The sequence below is a fragment of the Sipha flava genome, unplaced genomic scaffold (assembly GCF_003268045.1).
Source record: "Sipha flava isolate LNK unplaced genomic scaffold, YSA_version1 76_pilon_pilon, whole genome shotgun sequence".
NCBI classification, from domain to species: Eukaryota; Metazoa; Arthropoda; class Insecta; order Hemiptera; family Aphididae; genus Sipha; species Sipha flava.
This window is the reverse complement of record NW_020273616.1, coordinates 1,443,017-1,468,958: the sequence shown is the minus strand read 5'-3', so window position 1 is coordinate 1,468,958 and position 25,942 is coordinate 1,443,017. Positions and strand designations below refer to the sequence as shown.

The following is a 25,942-nucleotide window of genomic DNA, read 5'->3' as shown; positions in this document are numbered from 1 at the left end:
ACGTGTATATATTTTTATTGTTTAATAAAATCAAAAGAATTTATAGTTTCTATAGTTTTTATATTTTCCCGAGTTTTAGGAGGTGTACAAATGTTCAAATGACGATTACAAATGTATACAAATGAAATAACAATCGTGTGTACCAGTCCGGAGTCGATAGGACCAATATAAGCCGATGGCGGTACTGGGGTAACGGTTACACCGGTATCGGCACGGAATAGTTGATTTTCCCGAGTTTTGGGAGGTGTACAAGTGTTCAAATGACGATTACAAATCTGTACAAATGAAATAACAATCGATAGGATAATTTTGGAGTTCTATTTACAATTTGGTGGTACTGGGGTAACGGACCTATAGTCAGTGTTATTCATACCAAACCATTTGGGTGCACTAATTTTTGATTTCGTCACGATTATCCTTAGAATGGTATTCTTTTAATGCGATTTTAGTTTTTGAGGATGATTCATGCGTTTTCGATCTTCCTAAGAACCAGTTTCATTGTATCCATTTATAATGCAAATGTTATATTGTACAGTAAAGCTCGATTTATTTATTGTTTGTCCAATATACCTGCATAGATTACCATGTCTCTTATTTGATTTTATTATTTACGAGGAACAATTGGTATCTCCATTGTTCAATGTATGTAAATTAAATAAAACGCGCGTAAGCCTATGACTATAGTCTATAGTTCTCTGATATGTAGAACTTCCGTGCGATTTTTATCCTATTTCAATGCTATTTTTATTTGTTATTCATAAACATCGATAAATGTACGAAGAATTTTTTTTGTATTTTCATACTTCATTTTTTTAACAACGAAATTTGATATATTTTTGAAAAAATTGAAATTATTAAAAATATGGAATTGTACAAATTTTGAATTATTATTTTATTCCATTGAAAAAATCTGACAACAGTGTATGGACTTGTTTGACCCATTATGTTTTCTAAATTATGATACTGACTATACCGAATATAATTAATACACATACCTTGTCTTGCTCCTGTTCTTAATTATTGTAAGTTATAAACCACTTCATTGACTAAATCGATTTACTACTTCATTCCATTGAATTTGAACGATTCATTATTTGTTTCCATTTTTATAAACAACAAATGATGCAACAACCAATGGGCAGAATCGTGAAGGATAAAAATAATTTAATGTGTTTATACAGTTATTACTTAAAAACAATTTTTTTTAAATACTTGTATTTGGGACATGTTCGGTGTTAGCGATCGATAGCAATCGGTCGATTGTGAAAATATAAGAACACGAACAGGTCATTTCATGTCGGATCATTGTACTTTTTAAAACTTTAGCCTGCCGAAAACTGCGACCGATGGGTTGTCAACCACCATGCAAAAGTGCGATAAATGTGATTATATTAAAAATTAATAAATAACTAAGTAAAAAAAAAATATTTTACAAATTATTGAAATCGTCGTACGTTCGTTTTGATTCAAATAACATTAGCCGTTCGGCCCGAAAGTGGCGTGATATTGTTTTTCTTATCGTTAGTGCACTGCGATCCAACAAGGAGATAGAGCGACAAATGTGACACTACTGTTGTAAACAAGTATCGATAAGTAATTATAGTCAACACTCACATTATATACTTATAAGTATATCCAATAGGATCGGAAGTGATTATGGTTACGCGGTTACACTGGTACTGCAAATTACAAGTGAAGTTATAATGTTCCGTTGGTTTTTTATTATTTTATAACGACAACATAATGATCAGCCATGGTGCAGGCAAAAGGATGCATGCACTATCTACGGCATTATTATATAACATGCTAATATAATTTGTACACATTTACCTAGAACGGAGTTTCCACTGTGTTTATTTTCGTTCATTAAATCGAACAACACGATTGGAGGTAACCAAGAAAATAACGTTTCAAGTGATCCTCAGAGAAAAAATAATAATAATAAGATGTACATACGTACTCAAAGGATACGCTTTTATTAATACAAATAGGAAATAGAAGGACCGAGCGAACTCTTCACATTTCAAGTTCGGTACACTTGGAGCAATCGAGGTGACAAAGTAGATTAATCTTCGAATGGCTTTTGAGCGCGACAACGAGTAAAAATAGGTTTAGGTAAAACATAACAATAAATTAAAAACCATACGAAGCGTGTTGCTTAGAATAAAGAGCTTTTTCTTTTATTACAGATAATTTAAAATGAACCACACGGCGAGTAACAACGGTCGCTGACAAATCGATACAATACAATATTTAACTCTTGTGAAAATAATAATATATACCTAGTATGTAAGTATACACGGTAAAACAAAAATGTCGGAAATAACCGAACGTACAAATTAATTAATGCATGTTTTTGTTTAAATAAAATATAATGTAAATGATTACCACTATCGATCAGAGTTCACCTGGACTATGACTGGTGCTTTAATTAACATAAACAGGCTCCGGTTCCTTGCGGGTGGCTCGTCGTAAACTATAAGTATATAACGTTACATTGTTTTATCATTATTATTACAATATTCAGTTCTTTTTTTCTGTTTTATGTTGCTTGTTTGTACAGAGCTATATAATCGATTCACTAAATTAATATTCCCAAGAGGAAAACAGTATTAATAATAAATTAACAACTATATAAAATAAACTAACTATATCGAAAGACTAAAAATAAAAATACATTATACATATATAATTTATGAATAAAAATATTTTTAAAATTTTACACGTCGAATTATATATAATATTCGTGTATTATAAACAAGACGGATAAAAAAGAAATATTACAAAAAAACCGTCAAATATCTAAAATAGTACAAATATACTTTAATTTTAATAAAATAAGAATACGAACCATGGTACAATGACTACAATTTAATAGTAATTATATGCTGTAAATATATATGTATATATAAATATATAGTCTCCTATTACGGCGCGGCGGGCGAGAGGTAAATAATGATATGCGTGCGCTAAAAAAAAGAAAAACTAAACTAAACCGAAAAAAATGAGGATGAAACGTATTACCGTACAATAATCGAGATATTATAAATTAACTACCGTTACTATTATACTTCGCTAATCATTCGGAGGTATTTCGCGTTTTGTGACGTTCACCGTGAGAAATGTAAATATTGCAAAATCAAAGTGAATTTCAGTGCTGCGTTGTGTACACCGTATTATAAATAATGAAGATATTACGTACACAATATGACTCTAAGCTAGATACTACAATACGTCGTATACATCGTAGAGAAGGTGGCGTGGTAATGTGTTTAACGATATATCCGTAACATTTATGAATTGTCGGAGGGTTAAGATATTTTTGGTGCTAGTTGTTGTTAGGAGTTCGACAGCATTTCGACTCAATTATTGTAGCGTGGTTGTTACTAATTTGAACTCTCGGTGAAACTACGAAAAACACTGAACATACAGCAAAGTTCGAGAGTTGATGAAACGATGAGTGAGTATGAGCTGACGGAATGAATTAAGACTCATTGTGATGGGTCGTCGTACGGGAAGAATCATACTCTCGTGCTTGCGATGTGCACGTGGTACAGGATACGAAATAATATTATTGCAATTGTCTACGACAGTTTAAGAAAACGAGCGAATCAAGAAACACGTTGAACGAGAAGTAAAACCGTAAACGATAAGATAAAATAATAAAACTAAGCTAAAACAAAATATTATCATTACATGCGGTCTTCAAGAAACGTCGAGACACAGAAACGCATAAACACAACACACGAGCGAAGCTCGCAGATTTCAAAATAATGATTTCATGCAAATTCTGTTCTGTATGACTTGTCGCCAGCGTTTTTTTTTCGTCGTGACCCTTGGTGTACAAATGTGTGTGTGAATCTTCTATTTTTTCTTCGTTTACGTTACAAATATATACACGTATACATACACAATATATATATATAAATAAATATAATATATATATATAAGGTACTTTATGTACACGGCAATCATTTACAGCATTAAAATATTTGAACATTATCATCACTTAGTCGGAAAATTAAAATTAAAAACGTTGATCAGACTGTATGTATTGTTAACGTTTGAAATGCGTGGAGTATCGCAAGATAGATAGTAGATAGAGAGTTAAGTAAGCACCTGTGAACAAAAACAAAAACACAAGTCGTTACTACACAGAACATTTTACAATAACGCAATAGCCAATAATGTTATATGTGTATGTACTATTACTGCATCAAACGTTAGTTTCATATCACCAACACGTACTAAAAATATATGAATTAGGTGTTGCTTTCTATTCGCTACACAGAACGATACATTCCGAATTTCGACGGAGAAAAATCCTTTGGATTTACACGATGTATTATACCCGTTTTATTATGGTAAGCAGAACACAAGGTGGTAGTACTGAAGAGGTAGTAACATAACCGGAAACGGTTTGTAAGCACTTACTACCGGCACGGTGCCCCGGTAAAAACATTTTGTGGTGCGTTTTGGTTAAATAAATTAAAATTTAATCGCTATATGATGAGTACATTTATGAACATACTTGGTGATACATAATTAACGTTTAAGCAGTTACAATGTAAACCGAACGAAACCAAAACAATTTTTTCGGGGTAGATGAATGGTTTAAATTAATCTGCCCCGGTAAGATGTAAAAAATGTTCAAACCGCCTCCGAGTAGTACCACAGAATATTACATGGCAATACATCGAATGACGATAATCCGTATTATATAATGAATTCGATAACATTATTCAGTGTGTTCTATTTATAATATTAGTGCATTATTATGCTTCGTTTCGGATTAAACTGGTAAAAATATGAACCCGTCGAGATGGCCCGGGTAAAACACGCCGAGTGCGTAGCTACCCGAGATTAATATACACTCGTATTGTAAACAGTAAGTATCCGGTGCATACACGATTATACAAATAAGTGACAACGCACGGGTGGTAAAAAGCGGTCGAAAATATCACTCGATAATTGTACATGTACGCCGTTGTCCGCATACCAGCTAATAACGTATACAGAGGCGAGATGAGGTTGACGAAAAAAACAAAATTATGTTCCCACGCTAACGTTTTCCCGTCTTATGTACGAGAAAAGTCCCGGATAAATCGTCAAATACAATATTAAAATAAATTTATAAATTTTTTTGGCCCAGTCCGTTATTTATACGCGCATAAAATAAAGGATTCTAACCACTGTCCTCGGAACAACGCAATTAGTACTGCGCGAATTCACGATATCGTGTCGTTATTATTGAAAATCCATAAAAGAAAAGAAAAAAAAACGGTTTTAAATTTTTTTTTTTTTTCTTTTAATATCACTATACTATCAACTAACACTAATACTATTGAATGCACTCATGTGTGTCATCAAGAGCGGAACAAACTCGTATTATAATATATTACATCGTGCTCGTGAGAGAAAACGATCAAACGAATTCCGCTTAATGGTTGATTCACGTAATTTACTACACTATACGAGTTGATAGAATTAATAAAATAGTTATTTAAAAACGAAAATCATTTGCGTATAAATATAGTATTATGTACAAGGTTTCGTTAAAAATTCGCACGAAATCGAAAGAAAAAAAAACACCGAAAATAAAATATTTAAATTTACATACATATTTAATCGGTTAAAACGAGAGAAAAAAAAGATAAACCCGCCACTATACAGCTACCGTTATGTTTTTATATTTTATTATCAGTCGTTCATTAAAAATGAACAACGACTACTAATAAACATTTATTTTTATTTTTATATCACCGCAGCCGTGCGTTCCCGAGTGTCCCACTCGATGTTACAGAATCACAGGAGTTGATATATCGTTTTATGCCACGAACACATTCTACTCGTATATAAATTGATATTAGTAACATTAATTCATTAAGTACTTTTTTTCGTTCCGATGATAACAGCGCGTATAACGGTATACAATATAATCGACGAGAATATTTTTTGCCGTCTGGCGTACCGCAGGTCCACAAGGATGATGCACCTAGCAGGGGATTGAAATCCGGATCTACTTGCAAGACATGGCACAATGATATTTTTTTATAATAATAATTTAACAAATGGCGTAACACGCGTCACACCACGCGATATGATATTACTAAGTGTACCAGGGACTGCTTTAGTTTTTTACATTTCAATTTTTACGATTATTCATTATTCGTTATTCTACATAATTATATTTAACTCGAATGTTTCGCACATGACTATAAAATACAACTTATAGAAATCGACGTGTTCCGTATTTATAATATTGATCGTAACAAGAAATTAAAATTGCAAGTTATTTTTCTCAACCGATTAAGAGATAAAATATAAAAATTAGATACATTTAATGGAACCCAATTCTATTAAACTGTACTATAATCAAAGTTTCCAAAAATATTAACAGCAACGGAGATATTTCCACCAGGATCTCACGGTGGGTCACCCTGCATCGTACAATATAACCGTACACATTTGTCACATGATTATAAACGTGTGCGATCGTATAAGGTTAACGTACAAGACGTACCAAAAACGCAGAAAAATAAGGGTTGGCGCTTCAGAGTTAAATTAAAATCAGTTTTATTTTGTACAAAATAAGAGCCAAAACATAATTAGCCATACGCGCCACGGAGGGTAATTACGGCACTATACGACTTGGAATTTTTTCGGTTCAATAGCGATTATTGCGTACACTTGGACAATGTGTTTTTTTTTTACATATATGTTTTTTATAAGTATATTTAATAATGTGTATTATAATAATAGGTAAAACGTCTTATTCGCGATCTTATTCGCATTATCCGATTGAACTACATACGATAAAATACGACACGCGACGCGCCCGAATTATAATAATACACGTGTGTGCGTGTGTGACTGCAACAACGAGAACGAGTGCGTGCACACAATGAGTACGTAATATTATGTGTGTTAATCAAAATCCGTATTGTTGTTGATCAGTGCATTTTTGGTCCCAATTACATTACGCTCGCACGGTAAAGATATATATGTTAAATGTATACAAATGACGCGTCCGTGGTTAGTTGTAATAACGAGACGCGATCTAATAACACGCGACAATGAGGTAGAGGCGGTGATTTTTTCAAACGAACCCATTATAATACAGGTTGAAAACAGATAACCGTGTTAACGCACGGCCGCGTGTTCAGCGAGAAATAATGGTCAAGGACTTGTTGTTGGTTCTTTCCCGGGATAGAGTCGCCGTTATACAATATGATATTATACAGACACGCGGTTCCGGGATTCGAGAGCAAACAGGCGTGCTAGGGTCGCAAATCTTCGATTGCCGATCGCGGTACAAAAAGTTGGTTCATCGAAAAATAACAAACAAACAATCAACAAAGGAATGTTAAAAATCATCCATTTACCTAGGGACAGACAACGTTTATGGAAAACATTTTTTTTTTTCAAACATTTATTCATCGCTTTTTCGAAACGAAAAAAAAACTGGTAAGATACCGCGATGTCAGTACATTTTAAACTATCCGTAATGATACTTCAAATCATAAAAATGTGATAAAAATCTTACGCATTTTTTAACAACCAACATCGAGTAAATTTGTCTCCCATTCCCGACCACTTGAGTTTTACTTTACGAGATTTTATGTATAAATTAGAATAAACAGACGAAAAAATGTTGACAGTAAAAAAGTAAAGCAAACGACAAAATCAGTACACTCGCTTCGTTTGAAATCAAAATCTGTTTTTGAAAATTACAGTTAAAATTCTAAATCATATCGTACAAATCATAATACGAAAAATATGAACGCAATGAAACGTAAATTTACGTTACATACTACATCATACTATTCACAATCACGGAATTGTAAACCAGTTACGTTTTATATTTGTTTTTTTTCTTTTTTTTTTTTTGTAGTGGTAGTATCTATGCTAACTACTGTATTTCATAACTCACGACGCACGCACGAAGCGACTGACTGTTGGATTGGTTTGAATAATACATTCTTACCGATCGAGAAGAACAACAAGAAAAAAAATGATAAAACAATCCACACGGCGTGCGGATGACCAGCAGCAATATTAAATCGTTTTAAAAGTATTACGCGCGCATGATTTCAAATTGAACACAAAAAAGTCAATAACACATACGTACACGTATTCGGATTTAGTGCCGCCGCCGGTATATTTACTTTTCGTGAAATTTTCATTAGGTATTAGGTATACATTAAAAAGTGAGTAACAAAATAATTTTCATTAATATGGGACATAATAATAATACCATTTAAAATGTAATATTATTATCAGTGGCGTAGATACAATTTTTTTTGGGAAGGGGGGGGGTGTTTAAGAGTAAATTTTTAAATGTTCTTAGTATATCTTAAAACGAGGTCATATATAATAATATTACATTCAAAATGGTATTATTATTATGTCCTGTATTTAATGAAAATTATTTTGTCACTCAATTTTTAATATATACCTAATCATAGTAAAATCAAAATATTTTACTATAATATGTAAATATTAATAAATAATAATCAAATATTATTAAGAAGAAATCTGTGGGGGGAAACCTCTTACACCCTCCCCGCAACTACGCCACTGATTATTACATAAGACCTCGTATTAAGATGTACTAATATTATGAATTGACTCTTAAACAAACCCCCCCCCCCCCCGGAAAAAATGTTATCTACGCCACTAGTCCTATGAAATTAACATACTTCGAAACTCGTAAATAATACCACATTCTGCATTAATAACATGTACCAGGACGATTGTGCCTACTAAATAAATAATAATAATCATAACGCAGGCACACTGTTTTTAACGCCAAGATATAAATTATCAACTGTTTGTTTTCATTCTTGTTTATTTTCTGAACAAATGTTATGGCATCAAGATCTGCACTTATTAGTGTGTAAAATATTTATTATAATAACCGAAGATTATTCGCACATACACATCGGTTGAACATTTAAATTTCTCCATTATGTGAGTTTTAAATATTTCTTTAAAATTATTAACAACTTTTAAATCCAGTTTAGAATAATATGTTTTATTGAATTTTTATAAAATAATTAATAATACATGTCAATATAATATATTGTAAAGCTATATGGTTTATTGTAAGATAGGCCATTTGATTAAACACTATAAATTTATTTATTATTTTTAGGTTTACTTGGTTTGAAAAAACAATCTTTATTTTTTTTTAACTAAACTGTACGGTTAAAAAAATATTGATTTACTGAAGAAATTACAGAACAATTTTAACTCAACCAACTTATTAACAAATTATTAAAAATATGTATCAATTATTTTGCCTTTTATTAAGTATTAATAACGAAAAATATATCTTGATTTTTCAATTAATCCAATCAACTCCCTAGTGGTATCAAAACGTCTTTTTACCAATATGATCATATTTAGCAGTACTCACTGTACTGACTCACTGAGATCACATTCAAATATTTTACAATAGGAAATTGTTAGAACAGATGTAGTCCAAAAAAAATGTTATAATTATATTCTTAAGTTAAAGTGTCAAATAATTTGATTAATAAAGAACAAATAAACCATAAAATAAATACTTATAGAATCAACAGAATTTTTAGTTAAAAATATAATACCAAATTCTTACAATGAGATGAATGATGAGTCAATAGTTTAACTATTTTAATTTATTTTCATATTCTACTTTTTATTACAAACTCATTTGAATGTTAAATTAAAATTATAATTATACACAAATATAGTACATTATACTTAATATATATGAATAATATTCACTTATTTTTTACTTAATTTAATGTATGTGGAAATTTCATTGAAATTAAACTAACTTAAAACTACCTATTGTTAGTTTTATTGAATAAAAAACATAATAGTATAACAAATGTATACATTTTAAACTAAAAAACTTTCAAAATACCTTGTTCTCTTTAATCTCATTATTTTAATTTTTCACTAACAATAATTGTTTAATTTCTTAAAATAAATATTTATAACATAAAATAATAATTAGATAAAATGGATGATTATTTATAAACACTCACCATAAGCAATGGTTTTATAAATGTCAGTTCAAGTCTTTATATTTAGGAACAAAATGGCATTCCTACTAATGTATTTGATTTGATTAACTACTGTTGAAGTTCAACCAGTTTATGAAATCCATTACTGCCCTGACAGGCATATCTGACGATAGAGCTTTTACTCTTAAATTACGATCTTCGGTCAGCAGTACAACATCTCGGTATATTTTTTTTGGTTCGCCTACAAAAATAAATTTTAGTAAAATAAAAAAACACTTTTTTTTAGTCAAATCATTGAAGTTACAAATTTACCTTCTGCTTGTGTACTGTCTACAGATGATTGTGAATTATTTTTACAAAGACTTAGACAAGTTGTTAATATTTTATCATCATTATTGCCAACCTAAAATAAACAATAATTAAAATAACAACATAGAAATTATTGTTAATTTTTAATAGTTATCAAAGCATACAAAATTAGTTTCTTCTTCAAAAAATATGGTAGATTTATAACTCGATCCTTTGGTTGTGACAAACTTAACAGCAGCAGTATCAATATTTTTTAATATTTTTAATGCTTGTTTAGCTGCCTCACACACTGAATCTCTGACCCATCCACCTTTGGCTAATCCCTCCAATTCAATCAATACTAAAAATAAAAATAAATTATGTATTAGTGTTTTATTTATTTTTTAATATACATACATAAAATAATAACTATATTTATATAACTTATTATATTTTAACTTACCAACAGTAGGAACCATTAGAGTACATATGTGTTCTTGGGCATGTGAGAATGAATACATTAATTTTTCTAGTTGTGGCAAATAGTCAATAAAACAGTTAGTGTCGGGTACTACGTAATGTGGTTTGATTTCAATCTCAACACAGTAAGAAGCTTGTTTCAGTATTTCCTATGAAATAATTGTAACTAGTATTAAAACAATTTACTTTAGTTTCTTTAGTATTTCAATAAATTTCATACCTGGACACGTTTTTGCCTTAATTCTTCATTACGTTGTTTTTGTTCCAATTCCTCTTTTCTACTCAGTAGCCTCTGTATTTCATTTGAAAGCGGCTTAGCATTAAATTCAGATATAGATTTATCTTCAGATTGTTTTGACTTAGAATCATTTTCTTCATCAATCCAACTCTCAAAACACATATCTTCGTCTTCGCTCTATCACATAATATAATGAATAAAACATTTAATATTACACTATATATTATATAATGAAACTTACATCATCTTTAGGACTGGCTGTTTCAACAACTGAAATGTATTCACTTGCTCCAGTATCTGTTTTATGCAATTTAAACACGGGTGGTTCAGTACCACACAAAAATTCTGTGCCAAAGAACAATATACAATTCACTCTGTGGGCTAATTCAGATAGATCCTAAAAATATACATATATTATAAAAATTGTTAAATACACTTTAAAAAATTAAAAAGTTAACAACAAAATATTTACTCTATCAGAAGTGGTCTTAATAAATATTGGTTTCAATTCATAACCAATTATCGGTGTGAATCCACTAAACATAGAATCTTCGGGCAGCTTAAGTTGTTGAGTTAAATCTATAAAGTATAAACCGTATATTATTTATAAGTTCTTAAAAAATAATGTTTAATAAAAGAAGATTGTGTTTTTACTTGGATCATTTTCATCAGGTTCATTCAAAAACAGTTTATAATGTTCTTGGAACTTTTCTAAGTTGTTTACTAGTGAAGCTAATCGATTCCAACAATCACCTGTCCCACTGAAAAAAACCCATAGTAAACATACAACTTACAAAAAATAAATAATAAAAATCACTATAATGTAAATCTATAATCAAGCTAAAATTAAATGTAATTCTTAAAAATGTAACAAAAACTAAAAATCTTACGAGAGTTTATAATCTGAACATGATGGTGGTGGATTCCACACTTTAGAATTGCACAACAACCAATCACACCAAATCTAAAATTACATTTTATATTAATTGTAGTAATTTTAATTTTAATTCAATTATTTTACCTTAATAGCAGGTAACAGAAAATCTATGTCACTACCGATCAAGTGCTTAGCTGAAGAACCATCATCTTTGGACAAAATGTCTTTTAAAAGTTGATTACACCTATCAACAATTAAACTGAACATTTGCAATGACATAACCAATGCACACTCGTGTACTGTAGACCAATACCCCTGTACTACATGTGTTTCTAAATTAAAATAATATATAGAATTATATGAATATAAAATGTAATATACATAACAAATATTAAATAGTAAATATACAATACCAATATATAATTTCATTAAGTAATATAACGTTTAAATTGTATTTAAATTAATTACCTTTTGGACGACTGTTTTCAATTGCAAACATGTTTAATGCTAAATATTGCAGAAACCTTGTGGTTATAATTGGTATTGGTGTATTTGATAATAATTTACGGAACTCTCTTAGCATTTGTAACGCGGTATCTTGAAAACTCTCCATACTAAAAAAACAATTTTAATTCATGGACTAGCAATAATACACATTTTATAATAAACAAATCAATGTATTTATATTTTTAAACAAACTTAAAAATATTTTCAAATTAGAATAATATGAGAAGTTAAAAAAAAGAATATCAATGAAATTAATTAACAATGAATGTTAAAAGTAATATTATAAGTACTAAATTTCATATTAAAATAACTCAATGTTTATAAATAAAATAAAAATGTTATTTTATTTAATTGCTTATACAATAAAAAAAGTTGTTTGAAAGTATTGTTAAGTTTAAGTAAATACTTTGGAAAAATTAATTCAATATTTGGTATTTTTACTTTGAATATATAATTTAAAATACCACACTTGCACAATTTAGTATTTAAAATTAAAAATGATAGCTTTTTTGTGAAAAAAAGACATGGCCATTAAACCAAATATATATATCTATATATATGTATATCAAATAACTGCTAAACTGTTGTATTTTATTAATTTAAACTTAAAATACAGATAACAGGGATGATGTTAAAAATCATACAAATACTGAAAAAACATAATTTATTATGGTTTAAGAAATAATAATTATAAAATTTATAATTATTATTTCTTTCTACTATTTAATAATAGTTGATTAATGTAAAAGATTGAACCTTACCCAACTTTAGTAAATAGTTTTCCGTGAACATGAAGAAAACTGACAATGAATCTTTTATTTACCTGGAATAAAATTGTAGAAAAAAATAAATATTTAAATGTAAAAATGAATTTATATCAATTGCGCCGAAAATCGCAAGTCAAGAAAGAAAAATTATGGGATGAAAAAAGGTCATCTATTGATCTACATCTATTGCGCCGGTATAAAAAGGGTATTATTTATAGGTATACATCTATTGCACAGATCGATATTCGAGTTAATACATTTTGCAATTACCTCATTGATACATATGTTATTTAAAATGCAACTTTTCCCCCATAAATTTGATCATTGTGTAACATATCAGGCGAAAGAACAACAAATACCTGTGAGGCATTTCACTTAGCGTTTGGGAAATATTTTTATTCACCCCACCTAAATATTTTTGTTTTTTATGAAGTTTTAAAAATAATATAACGCAACAATCATAATATGTGTTCTCTTAGTTATCACAAATAGACCAAACTCTAAATTTATGACAAAAAAATAAATAGTAAAATAGACAGTTAATTTTAATATTAAACCTAAAAACTTTTCAAAATGTGTAGGATTAGTGTAAATACCAAGTATGTAGAATGATAAGTTTGATTTTTGTTTTTAGACATTATGATTTTTACTTGAATTGTATTAGTTGTTATACCGGCGCAATAGATGTATACCTTTTAAATATACTCTTTTAAACAGGGGCAATAGATGTATACCTTTTTAATATACCCTTTTTATACCGGCGCAATAGATGTACACTATATAGGTAGTGTCCCAAAATTGGCGCAATTGACGAATACCAGTAAAAAGATCAGTGAATGTGAAATAAATAATCAATCAAATTATTCTATTACACAAGGAAGGATCTCTTTAACTTTCTGGTATATATCAGTAAATAATTATATATATATATATATATAAATTATACACTTCTAGAAAGGATCCCTTACCTGTTGAACCCCTGAGTTAAATGTTACATCAATTTATTTTAAACATACAAATATTATATAATGTAATTAGAATAAAAAAAAAAATAATTCAGCATGAATAATCACATAGAACATGTACGTTCCATTTTTTCTTAAGTTAAACTAATCTTCGATATTATTAAGGGATTTTAATCTAATTCATTTCAAATTTGATAAAATAATACAATCAAATTACTCTAGTACCAGCAATTTAAACTATATATTTAATATAAGTATAGTTAATTATTATTATTTTTAAAATATCATTATCTATCCATCATTCTCAGACACCATTATTAGATTATTACAGTGATTTTTAGACTTTAGATTATTCAACTGCACCATGTAAGCTCCTTAATAAAAACAAACAGCCCAAAATGGTACAACCAATTAACATAATTAATGGTCAAATAATAAGTAAAGACTCTACATCATATCTCAAAAAAACCTTCAACACATCCTTTCCTTTTAACTGGTTACTCTGGTCAACAATCAAGAGAAAAAATCAAAATTATTTTCCATATAATTTTCAAGAACCCAATATTTCTGATAATGATGTCACTAACCAAAGCGAATTTGAACACACAAACTCCAAAATAAAAAAATTAAAATCAATAGCCATCAATATATGTAAAAGGAACAATCAACTTTATTAATATTCTTGCAATCACCGATTTAATCGAACAAGAAGGCTCATGTCTGCAAATTAACTACAATGTATATAAAAATACAAATAGATACCCTTGATAAATATAGAACTCTCATACATTTTTAAACAAATGAAAAAATAGAATACCAGATATTGGATTTCTTATAAGAATACTTTAAATTACGAAGTTACCAGAATAAAGTTTGAAATATCTTGGAACTTAAGCAAGAACCTCGACGAACTTGAAGGGGCAATGTGTTATCTAGTGATGCTAAATTTTATGGAAAGAATAATCACCTATAGGGCTAGTAGGGAGGGTCATATGCCCGATATTGTTTTTCACTGTTAAACCTTAACTTCTCCTGATGAGAACGATATATTTGTTGTTTTTTTTTTTTTTAAAGAAATAAATTTAATTTATAGCAGATTTAAATCCTGCGTTTTTTTTTGAAACATACTATATACTATACTGTGAGGTTGTGAGTTTCCGTAATAATACCCTAGTTTTAACGGATTTATAGGAAAAAATAATAAGAGAATAATCTTTTGATGTACGCGTGAACCCACCATTAATGTTGTGGGAAAATAAAAAAAATCGAATAGATACGAGTATTCTTTACACTACACACTGTGATGATTACATTACAAATCAAAAGCTAATTACAATTTTATGTATTAGTGCATTTGTGCATTTTATAACACTATTATTTATACTTCGACGTTTACGATTAAAAAATTCTCTAGATATGATTTAATGAACAAATAATATAATTGATTTTTAACTCTGGCGTTATTGCAGTAGTACATCATAAATTATTATTATTATTAAATGTAATAACGGCACATCGCCATATTTATTCTAAATATGCATTATAATATACGAACAATTTATTTGTACGAAATGATACGGTCACATCGATACTAATAATAATAATAAGACAAAAATCTATTAAATCTGTCACCATACATAATAAATGAATTATGAATGCGAGTTATTGTTAATTGTTCGATAAACTGTTGTCCATATAAAAACGTAATCTTTATACCAAAAACCAAAAAAAGTTCTCAACCGCTCCCTATTTTAAATTTTAATACCACACCGTGATCTTCGATTGTTCTTCATTAGCTCTCGTGTGTTCCGAGAACATTACCGTTTGGTCTATACCAATTGTTGTCTAATCTAAATACTAGTAATTATCATTAGAACGTTTTATATACATAATATTTGTAATGAACAAAATACTCCGAGAAAAACGTTGATAACGCGAGCTGGCGAATTTCAAAACCTTGAAGGATGTGACTTTTGATTTTCACTTTGCCGATCTATGCAAATCACCAGAAATGTTTTGATATTTCGAATTTCCAGTGAACCATGGGAAGCCTATTTATCATTTTTTCTTATGATAAGAGTGACCGCGGTGCAAAAGATATTACGAAATAAATTACTGATCACCTATGGAACTCAATAGTAAACAATGCAAGTGCTGTACCCTTATACATTAGTGATTGGAAAAATCCGGATTTTTAAAGTTCGAAATCCGAAATCCGGATTTTACTGTAAACCCGGGTTTGCATTGAATCATTTTTTCGGATTTGAAAACATTGAAATAGTATAATCCAACAATTCACTCAGAGAAGTTTTAACTACTACTCATACTCTCATTGCTGTGTTAAATATGGTATGAACTATTCAACTAAAATTTGCATCAAATCACTTGACTCGCTAGTAAAATGTGCTCTCAGCAATGGTAGTCATACTTGCAAATGAAAAAATATGCTAGCCTACCAAATAACTCAAGACATAAAAATCAACAGCAATAACCACAAATAACCAATTTTAAAACTTCACAATCAATGGCATAAATCTCAGGAACTCTGTCAAATTAATCAAACACAGAAGTAATAGCTGCTACAAGTAACCACCACCAATACCTAATAAGCATTCAGCGTAGGAAATAATGAACTCAATTTTTTAAAGAATTTAAATGTATAACTAACCCACTCTCTCATCTCTCTAACTCTCTATCTAACTTTTCCATCTCTTACTTTATAAGAGTCAATCCAATGTTTTAAATATCAAACACAACATATTTATACACCAACAGCTTTTTCCCAATAGTATCCATTATTATAAATATATTTATACTCCCTTTCTTAAGTAATTATAATTACTAAGTTCATGTAAAAATTCCATTGATGGAAGGATTCTTCATAACATCAATCATATCATTTTTTTTATATTCCTCTTTCATCATATTCACTTATTATTTTACTAAAAATTTTAATCCAGAAAAAAAATTATAATTACCTCAGACTGAGAAAGTTTAGATAGTTCTTCTTCATCAATATCTTGAGAAGGTTCAGTGGTTGACGTTGTCCTATGAGAACGTTTATTACCATCAGGATGAATCCATATTTCCTTTCTTCTTTTACTGTATTTTTCTTTAGAAGACATAGAACTTTCTTTTTCCATAGCTTTTTCACGTTCACGTTTTTCCCTATCTTCTTGGCGCTTTCTATCAGTCATTTCATACTGTAACAAACATCTAGTTAGTTAATAATTAAATTAACTTAAAACATTGATTTACCTTTCTTCTATACTCTTCAAATAAAGACAATAAGCTATCTTTTGCTGATTGAAAGGGATTTGAAGCCATCAAACTTCTCATATAATAATAAACAGCATCGAGCTTTCGTTTTTCGTACACAGCTAGTAAAGCCAACTGATTGTAGGGTCTACCATTTTTTGGGTTTATTTGATTAGCTTTGGTATACCATCTATAAATTATAATAAAATTATTAGAACTATAATTATTATAATTATAAGTAGGACTAAGATTTGTATGCAATTAAAAATTGTATAATATGCATTTTGTATACCAAAATATGCAAAAATATGCAAAAACTAATTTTTATTATTAAACATAACTTGTTATTATTACATTAAATATTATTTTATACTAATGAAATTTATAAGTCATACTAATAAAATGAAATACTTCTGTACTGTCTCACAATATTAGTATTAGAAACTTGCATGGGCCAGGCCCTTAAAATTTAAATCCAGGCCGAGCCTGACTTTAATTAAATGAACCATGGACACAGCCAGTCTTTTAAATTTATAAAAACTATTACAGTCCTGGTTGGGTTTTTTAAGAATGTAAAAAACGTGTACAAAAATTCAGTTTTAGTGATAAAACATTCATAAGGGCCAAGCCGGGCTTTGAAAATTATCTTTAAGGCTTTAAGCACCTTTCACAGCCAAATGTTCATACATGTCATATTAATAATGTAATTCGAAAACATCGTGAACAATATGCACAGCTGTAAAACAGGCCTTATTCGTTGGCAGAAAATCCAAACCAGCCCGGAGCCTAACATTTTTGGTCCGTGCAGACCACTAATAAGTGTGTCGTTAAATAATGTGTGGATAATTATATTAGTCGTTCGACTAAGATAAGATTATATAACATATTATGTAATATATTTACAACAATATGAAAAATAAACGTTCATTAAATAAATACCATTTACAATTAATAATGTTATAAAAACTTGAATTTTCAGTTTAAAAATTAACAAAATTATTTTCGAAAATCAACAAATGTACAATTATATTTATTATGTTCAAAATAAATACAAAAAAAAAAAATAAAAATGATTTTATTTAATTGACAATAAGCCATATTATGGACATACTGAACACCAATCAACTTGGACTTAAGGAAATAAACATGCGAATGCTTATAAATCTTAGCCTTAATTATAAATATAGAGGATAATTGGGTTTAAATTTATACTTACTGTTTGGCAATAACATAATTGGTGCTATGATTTAAGACATCCTTGTATCTTGCCAAGTCTCCTAACGATATGTATAACTTTTGTGATGATATTAAAGCAAGACCAATGTTTCCAAGTTTTTTTGTAGACAGACATGTCAGTGAAACATAATCATCCAAGTTGAAATTATAATGCTTTTCCAGTAATTTTAAAAGATCAGTGAAATACTTCATACCCTATAAGTATTTAACAGAGTAGTTTTATTTTTAAACTAACTAAATTAACCAATGTTAAATATATTGTTTGGAATTACATACTTCTTCGATCAAATTCATAAGTAATGTAGTATGTTCCTTGACTAGTTCTGGTGAATCTTCAGTAATAATTTTTTTTAATTGTTCAATAATATTATGATATAGAATTTTCCAAAAATGAGTTTCTATATTTTCTCGCTGACAAAACTTCATATCAGATTTTAATAGCTCTTTCAATGAATCTTTTAAAAATTCCCTTTAAATATTCATGTGATAGTTGTTTAAATAATATAATTAAAACATTAGAAAATAATATATACCTGCATGAATTAATAATTGGCCAATTCTGAAGCATATTTGTATCAAAAATCAATTCTCCTATAATTGAATCAGCTCTCCTGATATCCAAAAGTAAAACTGGATGAAGTGATGAACGGTAACTAAAAAAATAAATACATATTTATGCTAATTCTAATGTATAGTAAGCATTATATAATAATATAGTACCTTTCTGAGTATGGATCATACCAAGCAGGCGGTGAATTACCAAAATGTGCGCCAGAATATTGTTGAGTACTTGTAGAATTTATATTGTTGATTGGAAAATGATCTTTGGCATAATGTGATTCTACATTAGTGGGAGTATAACCTGCTCTAGAATTTTTTTGTTTCGACGATATCACTATAGGTTTGTTAGGGTTATTAGGATTGAACAGTTGTTTGGCTGGATATGGAGATGGTGAAGCTGTTGCCACAACAGTTTTATTTAAATAACCACTGAGGCTAAGTGACATACTGTCAGTAGAATTAACATTTACATTAGGTGGTAATTTTATAATACCACCAATGTTTTCAGATTTACGAGAAGCTGATTTTTCACTGTTATGTCTAAATAAAAAAAACAAAAAAAAAAAACTCATAGATAAAAAAAGAGTGCTATTTCTTGAAAAACCAACCTGTGTCTACGATTTTGGGAACGATTTCTCGACCGATCATTACTACGATTTCTATTTGATTTAGATTTTTCTTTTCTCCAACTACCACCATTACTATTCAAGCTTTCAGAATTATCATTACTCTGATTACTCTGAGAATGCCAATTAGAATGAGTACTGCTAGATGGTTGGTCATGCAATGGTAATGTATTTATACAATTTCTATCCTTACTGACACTCCTAAGTGGAATTTGTTAGTAAAATTAAAAACTTTATACCTAACATTTTTATTACTTACTTTTTTCGCTTTTTATCCCTAGTAGAACGTTTTTCAGTATTTTCTAATCTCTCAACTTCTTTTTTTGTATCTTCAGCAACTTTAGACATATTTTCAGCTCGTTCCACTTCCTCAGCCCAATTCTATACATTTTTAACAAGTAAATTATTACATTCAAAATTATGCATTATCATAAATATTAAATATAAATTAAACTTACAATTGTACCACTAGGGAAAAAGACAGCACTTTCTAAAGACGGCTTTATAATACTGTCCTCAGAATTATCCCTAGAGTTAGATTCTGCTGATTTTGAATCCTGATGACTACTTTCTTTTTTAGTGGGCAGGTCAAAATCAACAACTTGTCTACTTGATTCAGTTGCACTATTAGCAGTAGATTGAACTCTTCTTATTTCAGTCTTTGGTGGATGTTGATTAGGGTTAGACCTATGAAATACTTGTTCTTGTCTAGGTGGTTCATTAAATCGACCTTTGCTACTTCTTGGAGGTAATGTTTGACTTCTTGATTGATACGAGCTTTGTTGTTTATTATGATCATTTTGAAATGGCAACACATTTTTTAGATATAATTCAACATCTTCCATAGTTATATTATTGTCATCACGGAATTTTTTTTGGAACCGAGGTGGCCAATTCTCATACCCTATTATATTAGGAGTTATTAATTTACTAACCGGTTTCTTTTCTTCGCGTTTTCGACTACCATGACCCGGTACTTTTTCTGGAATATTTTTTAAAAGTGATGTACTCTCAACAGGTGTTATAATTTTTTCTGGAACAGGTTTTTCTTCAATTCTTTTTGCTGTTTTAACATTCACAGTTTTTGGTGCTTTATGTGCTCTCCAATTGTCATCATCATCATCCTTAGAGTCATCAGGATTAACAAAATTCACTCTAGGTCGATCTGATCGTTTATCACAACTCCATTCATTTGGTGGCTCATAAAATGTTTGCGTTTTCTTTTGCTGTTTACGTCTTAGATTGAAAGTACTATAGTTATCAGCAGCAAAACCATTTACCTTAGATTGTCCTCTTGGAAAATTTTCTTTTTTCCTACTTGGATTTTCAAAATGTTTATTAGGTATAAAATCACTCTTTTTTGATGAATCAAGTTCACGACTGTATCCAGTAAATACGGACCGCTTTTCATCATCATCACCATCTTGACGAGAACTACCACTTCGTCTTAAGGGTCCACTGCCAGGCCGATAGATTTCTAATTCCCTTTGAAACTTGTCTTTCCTTCCAAATTTATTATTTGAATCATCACCTAGATTAACATAATAAAATTGAAAAATATAGTTTCATTTATAAGAACAAATATGAATTTTAATATGACAGTACAAATTCTTTTAGATAACCTAAATAAAATATTAAATTACATGTAACTATAAAAATATAAGAAAAATTTTCAATCTCATAAGAATATAAACATTCAATTAAATACTGAATAATTAGATTTAATTATAATACTTATAATATAAATACTTATTTTAAAATGTTCTGAGTTACTAACATAGATATTTTCAATATTAAAGAAAAGTGATTTTTTTAGTAGTTTTTAATTTTAATTAAAATTTATGATATAACTGTTCATTTAAGTTTTATATAATAATTTTAAACAGAAATTATAAAATAGGAAGTTTATTATATTATAACAATTATCTATAAATTAGTCTTAATAACAAATTAAAAAAAATATTTTAGTAAAAAAATATACAAAATGATATTATATTTAATAATTACTGCAAGATGAAAATAATAATAAGCAAACAAAGGTAAACTAAAAAAAAAAAAATAAATAAATAAATCAAGATTAATATTCAATAGAAAAACATGCATCCACTTATTATAAGCTACCTCAAAACAAATAAATGCAATCAAATATATTTTGTTGTAACATTGAAATATTAAAAAATTGTTTTAGATAATATTTGAGTACAGAAATTATAAGCAATAATTAATCAAAAATTTGGCAAAGTTACAATACAAATAATTATCACTCGATAATCAATTTACAGAAATCATTATATCTAAAATAAAAGAGAATGCATAATACATTTTAAGAAACTATAGTCAAATTAATTATAATTGATAGTACCAGGCAACAGATCTTAACAAAATCAGGAACGAACCAAATATAATTTGATTGTCAGTGTTTAACATTAAATTATATCTTTTTTGTTAAAAATAAAAAATCAGTTATACAAATTTGAACATAAAAACAATTAGTAATATCATTGATTATATAATATTATATAATAAATGATAACATTTACAAATAACAACTATATTGTAGACATTTTATTTTATCTTTTGTTGTAATTTATTTATAATAATTCTAAATAATAATAAAAAAAAAACATATCTACTAAACATTGAAAATTAATTTTAATAAATCAATATTTATACATATGTGATCATCAAATTTGGTAGAAAAATTAAAATTAAAGAATATTTTATAAAATTGTAAAAAATTTTATGATCTAATAAGTATTAAAATTAAATTATATTATACATAATAAAAATAATTTATAGTATAATAATTCAAATTAAACAATCAAAACCCATTCACAAACATTTATTATCTTTTTAATTATTAAAAATTGAATTATATTAATATTTGATCTAATTTAATTGTAAAGTCAACATAGTACTGAACCAAGATATGTTCTATTATAATCTACAACATAGATTTAACTAGTTTGAACAATTGAAAAAGCCAAATTTTAAATAAAATTCAAAGTAACTAAATTTAGTTTAACTTATTATCGGGTAATGTTAAAAAAACTCTTACCCAACCAAATCAACAGTTAGTAGTTTAAATTTAAATTGAAAACTATTGTTGATTAATTAAAGAAAACTCATGAACCTAAGTTTTGAAAATAAGTATGACTCATCGTAAAGTTTGGAAGAACAAATATTAAAGTTCAATTTGAGTAAAAAAAATTTAAAAATAAAAAACGAAAAACAATCGGCTAATAAGACACATGACACGAGTTGAACTGCAATTATTCCGGTTGACAGTGAGCAAAATAATGTTTTTTTCCCCGGTTGCATTCAAAAAACCAGAGAGCAAATAATACAAACACGTAACAGACAGTCTTGGTGGAGAGACGGCACGCGGTTTGCTTAAAGTAAAAGCCGACTTTGCGTGACCGACAGTTTCCTAAGACGGCGACGGCATACGACGTAGATTTGTCTGCACGCCAATAGATGAGTTTTTTGCAAGGCAAATGCGCCGCCAGTTTTCTACGTACCTATGGAAAGACGCGACAGATCTTCATCGAGATTCGCCATAATTAAATGGGATCACTTCATAACTTCTGCGTGACAAATCGTCGAGAAAAATGCGTCCGCGTGTGTCGATGGCAGAAAATACTAATTATTTATTGGCGAGCTGAGAAAATAAAGAAAAAAAAAAAGCGTAATGTAAAATTGTTGTCTACTCGTTGTTTGCGCATAAACAAAAACAAATGAACATGTCTTATCAAACGCGTAACGCAACTGTTATCAACAACCGTGGAAAAGCGTAACGGACACAGTGTGACCCAATAAGAAGACCGTTCGGTGGTCGTCGACTGACGTCACTGACGCCATCGCATTCGCGCCTTTTTTAAATATAACAATGATCTACTGGACTACCGTGATAAAACGTGAATGCTTTGTGAAAATATTCGTAATTGTAAAAACAGTTTTTTTCGCTTTAGTCAATGACGCTGAAATTTTAATAAATTTAGTCGGACCAAAAAATTTTTAAGACTTTCTGATTTTATTTGTTCTCCAATAAGTCCTCGGCATTTTACGAGTAATGTAATAAACATGCTTAGCTATATTATGATTTGTATTATTATTCATTTCGTCTATAAATTCTATTCTACTTGTATGTTATTATTGGTATATACGATTCTTAAGTATAATCCCTGGGGTTGGGGATCGGAATACCCTCTCGGTTGTCCATGGCTATCGTATGAGGCGACTAAAATGGACCTAGAAAAGACAGCAGCTCTTCTAGTATCAAGCATACACTAACTACAATATTTTTTTTACAAATGTCGACGTATATAATATAATGCGTAATTTCTTGTGGTTATTTTTGTAAATTTTAGGAAAAATGACAGTAAAACATAAATTCCATATTTCTATATATTTGTATACAAGTTACATTTTTATAAATATTAATGTTTTTTTTAAATTTTGTTCTAATTCACAACATTTTAATTTATTGATTTTTCTATATGTTCGCTTAGGTAGTGAACCAAACAATCCAACAATTCAAAATCTTACAACTTTTATTTAAAGACGCACGTATAATGTTTTGCGACGAATAAATAAGTTGTTTACATTTTAAAGTTGAAATCAATGTAATGTGACATATTCTCAGAAGTTCCTGTTTTGAACATTTTATATCAAATATTTTTATTTTGTGCTGGTACTCATTTCAAAATTAATACTATATTTTATTTTTATTTAATATTATACACTGTGTAATTAAATTATTTTTAAGATATTTATTTTTTTTTAATGGAAAATAAAAAATAACTTGCAATTTTTTTTATTTTTGTGTTTATAAATATGTGCATACTCAAAAATATTTATATATAGAAATCTGGAACTTACTTATAACCATTTAAATTAATATTAATGTATCAGGTTATTTTATATTATTATTTTTTTCATAAAGATTTTTTTATTATTTTTTTTTTTTTTAATTAAGCATGTAGTATACCAAGAACTTAGTTAAATAAGTATTATAATACTAATTATTTATATATTAATAAATTGATTTCATGTTATCATAACACTAAAATATATAAAGTAAAGATTAATAAAAATATACCTACTATTAGTACCAGGGCCCCCACACGGGGGGGGAGAGCTGATGGACCTTGAGTACAGGGGCCCGGCTATTTTAAGGGCCTACGGGCCCATTGAAATTTATTTGTTATTTTTGAAATTTTAGTAGAAATACTTATTTTACATTAAATAATATTATATATATATATATATATATATATATATATATATATTTGATTCTTTTGATAGTTCAAAATGCTGATTAACCAATGATTACCTAGAAATGAATGGATTGTCTTCGACAATCAATTTTGACGATGTCATTACTGAGTTCGCTGTGCTCAAAGCTCGCAAAATAAAATTTTAACTTAAAAAAAAATATATTAAAATATACTTGTTTTTTCTTTTTAATTTAAATAATATTGTAATAAAAAAATAAAATAGACATCAGTGGCGTACATTCAATCTTTCTCTTGGGGGGGGGGGGGGAACAAAAATAATCGTTATCTTTTTTTTTTCTTCCAAATTTAATATGTATTATATAACAGTATATTATAAATTAATAGAATTATTTCTATAATTCTACATTAGAATCAGTGGTGCATTTAGAATATATGAGCCCCAAACATCTTAATGTTTAAACAGTATATCATTTTAAACTGTATTGTTTTTGTTTAATTCCAATTTTTTTTTTACCTACGCGAGTAAATAGGTAAAAAATTATATTTTATTGGAAATACGTCCAACTTAAAAAGAACACTAACTAATGCTGATGATAAAAACTGAGTCCCTCAGAACTTTCTAAAACCACTCTAGGTGGTCTTATTATTAATTACCTTGAAAATGTATAAATAGTATAGGTCTAATACTTTGATAATTATTATGGTTGGCAATATATATATACGTATACATTTACATTTCAATACAATTTGGTTTTACAATGTTATCTAATCAATTAACAGTTATAATTTATAGTAGCTATTATCTACATGTTATAATGTAGAAACAATATTGAAGAATGAAGATGGTATTGAAAAAAAAAATATATGTTACAAAATGTGTAGA

The 25,942-nt window shown here is 28.5% G+C and overlaps 1 protein-coding gene across 1 annotated transcript; it reads right to left on the bottom strand.

Annotated features, from left to right (window-relative positions):
- Positions 1-2,774: 2,774 nt before the first annotated feature.
- On the bottom strand, positions 2,775-23,569 carry LOC112692654 (telomerase-binding protein EST1A-like). Its single transcript, XM_025567386.1, has 23 exons — positions 23,341-23,569; positions 20,278-21,350; positions 20,079-20,200; positions 19,802-20,020; positions 19,353-19,733; positions 19,166-19,285; positions 18,909-19,101; positions 18,613-18,827; positions 17,397-17,586; positions 17,117-17,341; positions 13,168-13,229; positions 12,368-12,513; positions 12,044-12,231; positions 11,913-11,986; positions 11,677-11,783; positions 11,495-11,601; positions 11,264-11,419; positions 11,005-11,199; positions 10,768-10,933; positions 10,490-10,665; positions 10,329-10,419; positions 10,038-10,257; positions 2,775-4,119 (listed from the first exon to the last, which is right to left on the bottom strand). Exons 1-22 carry the CDS (start codon positions 23,378-23,380, stop codon positions 10,121-10,123), a joined length of 4,383 nt encoding a protein of 1,460 aa, XP_025423171.1. The 5' UTR covers positions 23,381-23,569; the 3' UTR covers positions 2,775-4,119; positions 10,038-10,120.
- Between the last annotated feature and the right edge of the window lie 2,373 nt (positions 23,570-25,942).

Coding starts and splice junctions, on each gene's coding strand:
- LOC112692654 (XM_025567386.1), bottom strand. CDS start 23,380: ATGGCGAATCTCGATGAAGATCTGTCGCGTCTTTCCATAG. Junction 11,987..12,043: donor TTCTGTTACCTGCTATTAAG/GTAAAATAATTG, acceptor ATGTAATTTTAG/ATTTGGTGTGATTGGTTGTT. Junction 10,258..10,328: donor AGACAGTACACAAGCAGAAG/GTAAATTTGTAA, acceptor TTATTTTTGTAG/GCGAACCAAAAAAAATATAC.